This window comes from Haplochromis burtoni, unplaced genomic scaffold, assembly GCF_018398535.1.
Source record: "Haplochromis burtoni strain Fernald_Lab_line unplaced genomic scaffold, NCSU_Asbu1 Contig_1450, whole genome shotgun sequence".
NCBI classification, from domain to species: domain Eukaryota; kingdom Metazoa; phylum Chordata; class Actinopteri; order Cichliformes; family Cichlidae; genus Haplochromis; species Haplochromis burtoni.
The window spans coordinates 38,232-45,436 of record NW_024583811.1 but is presented as its reverse complement, the minus strand read 5'-3'; the positions used below and the strand labels follow the sequence as shown (position 1 = coordinate 45,436).

The 7,205-nt window shown below is 42.6% G+C and overlaps 2 protein-coding genes across 3 annotated transcripts in view; one reads left to right on the top strand and one right to left on the bottom strand.

Annotated features, from left to right (window-relative positions):
- The first annotated feature begins 207 nt into the window (after nt 1–207).
- On the top strand, nt 208–3,309 carry LOC102289413. Its single transcript, XM_005952392.2, has 7 exons — nt 208–898; nt 979–1,038; nt 1,292–1,384; nt 1,791–1,832; nt 1,929–1,958; nt 2,034–2,195; nt 2,698–3,309. The coding sequence occupies exons 1-7, from the start codon at nt 845–847 to the stop codon at nt 2,938–2,940; spliced, it is 684 nt and encodes a 227-aa protein (XP_005952454.1). The 5' UTR covers nt 208–844; the 3' UTR covers nt 2,941–3,309.
- A 102-nt stretch (nt 3,310–3,411) lies between these two features.
- The window catches only part of LOC102288889 (zinc finger protein 239), an 8,236-nt gene continuing 4,442 nt past the window's right edge, over nt 3,412–7,205 (bottom strand). For both annotated transcript variants that reach the window (XM_005952391.3, XM_005952390.3), the window contains exon 2: nt 3,412–5,401. In XM_005952391.3, coding sequence (XP_005952453.1) covers nt 4,343–5,320 — 978 coding nt within the window. In that variant the 5' untranslated portion in view covers nt 5,321–5,401 and the 3' untranslated portion in view covers nt 3,412–4,342. The remainder of the gene's footprint in view (nt 5,402–7,205) is intronic.

Sequence of the window (7,205 nt, the reverse complement as noted above, 5' to 3'; positions counted from 1 at the left end):
CCTACTAAGAAGTCAGACCTGAGATGATTAAAAAAAGGTGAACTGTGATAGGACGATGAATATTAAAGCAGAATTTATTATGAAACTGATGGTTGTGTCTAATCTGGTTTATTGTTGAGCCTCTTCTGTAACACTTGGCTTCCTCTCTCTCTGGTGTCGTGTGGTTGTGTGGCAGGAAGTCCTGCTGGTTGTGAAATGTGTTTACTGCCAGCTGGATGTGTTGTTGTGTTGGTTCACCGCAGCTCCATGAATCTGACACACACACACACACACCTCATCTGGAAGTACTTTTAATCCTGATACTTTTTCTTTATCTTATTTCGCTTCCTCTGACATCATCAGTTAAATAAAAGTTAAGCTATACAAAATAAACCCAAAGTCCTGGATCAGAGGGCGGAGCTCTGGACTAATGAAGGGCCTGGACACACCTGAGGAACCACAAACATCCAAATGTGTCCTGAGGTTTGATTTCTCCCCATTAAAGCAGGATGGAAGCACTTTGAGCTTCGCCATGTTAAACAGCTGCTTCCATCAGAAGAAACAATAAAACATCTGCATGACTGCTTTCACATCACACCCTTACTGCAGTGAACACTTGCTCTCACACACAGAGACGCTCCCTGCCAGTATAAATCAGCCTGTTGTTGTTGTTGATGTTTCTCTTGATGGGCGTAACATCCGTGGGAGGGGGGCAGGGACTGAGGGCGACATGATGACATGACACTTCCTGCCAAACACGCAATAAAACAGACGGAGCAGAGCAAGACTCGGTCAGAACCTGCAGGACCCCCCACAGGACCAGGATTACCCCGGACCTCCAGGACCGCCCCGAGAGCTTGTTACGATGTGGCTGCTTCTGATGATCGTCAGCCTGCTGGATCAGAACCAGGCTGTGCCAGTAAGGCTGGATCATACTGGTCAGTTCATGAGACATGAGGCTCATCTGTGACTCTGAGACGTGTTTGTTTTTGTCTGCAGCTTCCAGGAGACCTCCACAGCCTTCAGCTCCTCCTGCAGAGCCAAGTGGACCAAACAGCAGTGAGTCAGTGCAGTACAAGTACACAGAGTACTCTCAGTTCTATGTGGCTACAGCTAGAGCAGTAGAGTCCATCAGAGTTGTAGTAAACTTGTATTTTGAGGTGTTTTCTTCAGGCAGATATTGATGCAGCTATTTCTTCAGCCTGAGCCTTGTGTTTCCCACACACGCTGTAACATCTGTATCCAGATGAAACCCTACTGCCTTCCTTACATTAAAGCATCTTCAGTTTCTAACATCACTGTGTGTCTGCAGCCTTCGGCCCCTCCTGACCCCGCTCAGAAGATCACTTCCTCCTCCTCCTCCTCTTCTTCATCAGTTTCCTCGGAGTCAAGCCAGAGTTCAGAGGTGACCTGAGTTACAACACAATCTCACTGTATACTCTGAGTCTATTTGCAGCTTTGAGGTTAGAGTCTGGTAAAATCTTTAATTTGGTAAAAACTGAACAGATTCTGGTCCTGCAGTCCAGCTAATGCAAATATCTGCTATATCTTGTTAAATGATCACAACATAAAATGGTACATTATTCAAAAACCTCAGCAGCATCCATCAGAAATAATTTTATAATATGTCCTCCATCTGCAGTCATTACATCCTGACACGTGCTGAGTTTTTTCTTATTTGTAGTTTTTTACCTTGTAGATGAAAAGAGAACCTGCAGCGTTAAAATGAGCGTCACTGTGCCATGTGACCAATCAGCTGTGGTTATTAAGGACAGAGTGACTGAATCAGTCCGTTTGGTTGATGTTTACAGGGTCCACAAATGGTGCGAGAACGGCAGAACCTGGAGAACACGGTAACACACACACACTCAGCTCCGTAAACAAATATCGTCACTCTTACTGTGCTACAATGTGTGATGTCATGACGTGTGTTATGTCATATTCTGCAGGCTGTGGAGCAGGTGGACTCCTCTCAGGAGGTGAGCTGTCACTTTGATGTAAATAAAGCTTATTTTAATGAGATTAAATGTTAAATGTGTGTCTGTGTGTGTCAGAGTGAGGAGCTCCTCCAGCCTCCCAGTGACACCAACAGCACCACCAGCACCAATCTGTGGATCAATGAGCTAGTTTTACTGGGAGAGAGAGCGGGCGAGCAAGAAGGCGACGGAGAGAGAGACACCAGAGATGGAGAGGACAGCGTGGAGAGCCAACACAGGGTGACATCACAGTGACATCACACACACCTGGGCAATACTTTAAACAAGAATGTTTGATCTGATCGTCTGGAAGATCAGATGAGTGAGACTCTGGGGCGCAGACAGCTTAAATTATGTTATATTCTATTACATATTATATCTATTATATTTTGTTACATTGATGTTGATGGATGCTAATATAAAAATATACACCTGTCAGGTTTTAGGTTATTTCTGTCTGCAGTCCTGTGCAGGTCACATGACTTACAGCAATAAAACTTTAAAAAAAAACGAGCTGAGACGAGACTGAAAGCACAGCTGGTTCAAACTGATCTCTGATTGATGAAAGTGTAATGATAACACATTAGGTGGGCTTGTCCCAGGTCTCCTGGTTGGGTCTATGAAACTAACTCAGCCTCCCCCTCAAGTCAGCTCGTCGTCTTCTTGGCTCCTTTAGGTTCTACAAAATAAATCAACTCTAGTGTGACTCCCCCCTTTCTTTTATGACCCCGCCCCCTACCAGCCTTTGCTGATGACCTTCCACCACCTCTTGACACAACCTCGGCACAGAGAACCCGGTCTGATTTCAGAAGTGGCTGCAGAGGGAGGCGTGTCTGAAGTTGGCGACGTGGGCGGTGCCAGAGAGGAAAACTCTGAGTTCCTGCGACTGTGGGGTGACAGCATTGAGCGAGAGGCCGGGCTGACCTTTGACGTGCCTGACCAAGGCCTCCATGAAAATGAGGCGGGGCTTGAGCTGGGGCTGTAGAGACTATCCCCCCATTGTTATGATCACTTATTAACCAGTAAATGATGCGATTATTATTATTATTATTAACTACTGAAGCGTCACAGAACATGGAGCTCCACATGTTAAATGTTTAACTGTCCCAATCAATCAAGCTCTGAAGTTTTAATGAGCACTGAGCATGAAAGCAGATCATCACACAGTGAATTGACGCAGAGGTATCAGCCTCTGTTTGGATCCCAGCAGTTTAACCTGAAACAATCAGCTGAGTTTGACTGTAAATAAACGTGTTCCCATGTTTTGTTTTTTCTGTTTGAGCCTGAACATTTATTAAACTAAACTTCACATCTGTGCCTTGTCACTGTTTGGTAATAAAAAGTTTAAATTTTTCATGAACTCCAGTCCTGTTGCTTTTCCATTTAAATATCACCATGCTTGATCCACTGTAATTATTGAAATTGTTAATAAAATTGTGGAGTCTCAAGCAGCTGCATGTTTGACTGCACTGTGATTTAGACTCATTCACCTGAATCTTTTTGGTTTATTTTTAGTCATTTTGCTGATTTCAGGTCAGTTTTTATTAGTTTTAGATATTTTTTTTCTGATTTTTTACACAATAAAACTCAGATGACAAAGAGAGCTGTGACATGTTTAGATATTTAGGTTATTTTCTTTGAAACTTACAGAAAGGACCAGACTGGTTCGCATCCCTTTATTTTTTTGTCAACAAACATTATAATAAACATTAATGAGGTTAATGATTTCATTTTACAGGCCCTGAAAAGGAAACAAACTTTACTTTGCAGCAGAAAAAACAAAGTAAAATAAATGCAGTTTTACTTCGTTTTAGGGTTTTTTTTCTCCAGGTAGTGGTTCAGTACTGTAACAACATAGCTTCAGAAAAAGGCAGGATCAGGGCAGCTTCTACAGGAAGCACAAGTTTGTGGTCCTTAAGGAAGAAGTGTGCCATTTATCGTCCTAACAGGAGCAAAGGGTTTTGATTGGGGGCTCTGAAATGCCCGATATGCAGAACTGTGAGCAGCTCCTGGTGGTCTGTGGATCCCTGAGGACATCTTCTCCTCTGGTTTTACAGCAATTTTGTGGAGGTGGGTTCTGGTCAGTCTCATTTTCTGTGCCTACATTAAATAAAAGTTTTTCGTCTTTAATTGGGTGTTTGTTTGTTTGTTTTTAAATCTCCCATAGGTATTATTCACAGTATTAATTTAAGAGTGCAACAGAAAGTTATTCATTTCTGTTGTTCCGCGTTTTTTCCCCCCTCACAGTAGCACACTGCAACAAGCAGACCACACAAATGTGTTTATGATGTTCTGAACAATAGAACAAACTCATACAGAATTCCACTGCAGACAGTAAAAAGGAAGAAGACCTGAAAATCTTCTACATGAAACATGAAATGGTTCTTTTATAAAGAGACTTCTGCTGATCCCGGCTCCAAGTTCTCTGTCCTGTTCTGATGTTGTTCTTGGTGTTGTTTGAAGGTGCCCTTGTGACGGAACGTTTGCCCGCAGTCCTCACACCAGTATGGTTTTTCTCCTGTATGGATTCGCATGTGACATGTCAGGCTGAACTGCCGACTGAAGGCTTTCCCACACTCATCACAGCTGTACGGTCTTTCTCCTGTATGGATACGCTGATGTTTCCTCAGAGAGCACGGGCGGGTGAAACTCTGCCCGCACTCCTCACAGTTGTATGGCTTCTCTCCAGTGTGAGTTTTTCTGTGTTTTTGTAAAATACATTTCTGCTTGAAACTTTTCCCACACTTGTCGCAGCTGTACGGCCTTTCTCCAATGATAACTCTTTGATGATTTTTAAGGGAGCACGTGTGAGAAAAAGGTTTTCCACACTCCTCACACCAGGGCGGACTCTCTCTGGTGTGGATTTGCTGGTGGACTTTCAGGGAAAATTTCAATGCAAAACTTTTACCACACTGGTCGCAGCTGTATGGTTTCTCTGCTGTGTGCAAACGTATGCAGTGAGTGTTCAGACTACATTTTAGAGTAAAAGTCTGACCACACTGATCACAGCTGTATGGCCTCTCCCCGGTGTGACTTCGTTTGTGCTTCCTCAGATGGGATGACTGAGTGAAAGCTGAGCCACATGTGTCACAGCTGTACGGTCTCTCTCCTGTGTGAACACGCTGGTGGATCAAGAAACCACTTAGTTGAGTGAAAGTGGAAGGGCACTGATCACACCTGTATGGTTTCTTCCCAATGTGACTTCGCTCGTGCCTCCTCAGATGAGACAACTGAGTGAAAGCTGAGCCACATGTGTCACAGCTGTACGGTCTCTCTCCTGTGTGAACACGCTGGTGCGTTAAGAAAGTCTGCAGTCGAGCGAAAGTGGATGGGCATTGATCACAGCTGTACTGTTTGTCATCCATGTGAATCTTCCGATTCTTGTTTGAGGCGTTGTCATGGTGCTGGGAGCCATGATGTCTGGGTCTCTTGTGGCCACCACGTTTCTATGGCAAAAGAGGAAAAAAGAAGGACAATTTGGTACAACAAGGTGAATGTAATTACAGAGACAACACACAGGTTCATAAAATGCTGGGACTGAGCTTTGAAACCTGGTGGAGGAGGGCGGATGGAAAAAGGGAGGAGAAATACATGTGGAACTTGAAAAATTCGAATATCGTGCAAAATTTCATTTATTTCAATCATTTAGTTTAAAAGCTGAACCTAATAATAGGATAGACATTGCAAAGCAAGATATTTAAAACCCTTTATTTGTTATAATTTTAATGATTATGGGTTACAGCTTATGAGAAGCCCAAAATTAGAAAATTAGAATATTACATGAAATCAATAAAACAAGGATTTTAAATACAGAAATGTCAGAGCTCTGAAAAGTATAATCATGCTTATGTACTCAGTACTTGGTTTGGGCCCCTTTTGCATGAATTACTGATTCAATGCGGCGTGGCATGGATGCAATCAGCCTGTGGCACTGCTGAGGTGCTGTGAAGACCAGGATGCATTGTTCAGTCTCATGTCTCTCATCTTTCTCTTGGTAATGCCCCATAGATTCTCTATGGGTTTCAGGTCAGGTTTCAGGTTTGCTGACCAATCAAGCACAGCATTCCCACGGTCATTGGACCAGGTTTTGGATCTTTTGGCAGTGTGGGCAGGTGCCAATTCCTGCTCCAAAATGAAGTCAGCATCTCCATAAAGCTCGTCGGCAGAAGAAAGCATAACATGCTCCAAAATCTCCTGGTAGATGGCTGCATTTACTCTGGACTTAACAAAGCACAGTGCACCTTTATCTTCCACACTTTTCCCTTCCACATAACTTTCTATTAATGTGCTTTGAAATAGCACTTCAGAAACACCCAACTTCTTATGCAATTGCTTTTTGAGGCTTTCCCTTCTTATGGAATGTGTTAATGATGGTTTTCTGCACAACTGTCAGGTCAGCAGTCTCCCCCATGATTGTGATTCCTACTAAACCAGACTAAGAGACCATTTCAAGGTTCAGGAACCCTTTGCAGGTGTTTTGGTTTAATAAGCTGATTAGAGTGTGACACTTTGAGCCTAAAATATTGAACAATATTCTAATTTTTTGAGCTTTTGAATTTGGGGTTTTCATAAACTATAAGCCATAATCACCAAATTAGTAAGAAATAAAGGCTGGAAATATCTAGCATTGAATGTAATGAGTCTATATAGTACATTAGTTTCACCTTTTAAGTTGAATTAATGAAATAATTGAACATGATATTCAAATTTTTCGAGTTTCACCTGTAGAAGAGGTGGACAGAGAGACAAGTAGGAAGAAAAGGAGAAAAAGACGCAGATACTGAAACGAGGAAATGTTTTCTTTCTTTCCTTATTAACACGTCATTTCATTATCTTCTACTTCCTTTCTTCTTCTCTCCTTCCTCATTGGCTTCAACCTCTCCTTAATTTCTTCTCACCCTCCTTGTTTATTTCTCTCTTAGTTATTTCCTTCTCTTCCTCTTTGTTTGGTTCTCTATCTTTCTATCCACTCTTCTTTCAAACTGCTTTCCATCTCTACCTCCTCATTTCTTTCTCTCTCTCTCCATGTTTACTTCTCTCTAGAGCTGGGCGATAGAACGATAACGATATGTATCGCGATATAACTTTTTCTCGATAGAAAAATTAAACTATTGCGATAGACCTCGCCGCTCTTGTCCTCTTAAAAAAGAGAAAAAAAAGAACAACAGCCAATCCAAATTAACTAGCGCAGAGCCGAACCAATCACAGCCGCAGCGTCACGTCACGTGACTTGTTACGTACAGCACAAGT

Coding starts and splice junctions, on each gene's coding strand:
- LOC102289413 (XM_005952392.2), top strand. CDS start 845: ATGTGGCTGCTTCTGATGATCGTCAGCCTGCTGGATCAGAACCAGGCT. Junction 899..978: donor ATCAGAACCAGGCTGTGCCA/GTAAGGCTGGAT, acceptor TTTTGTCTGCAG/CTTCCAGGAGACCTCCACAG. Junction 1,039..1,291: donor GCCAAGTGGACCAAACAGCA/GTGAGTCAGTGC, acceptor GTGTGTCTGCAG/CCTTCGGCCCCTCCTGACCC.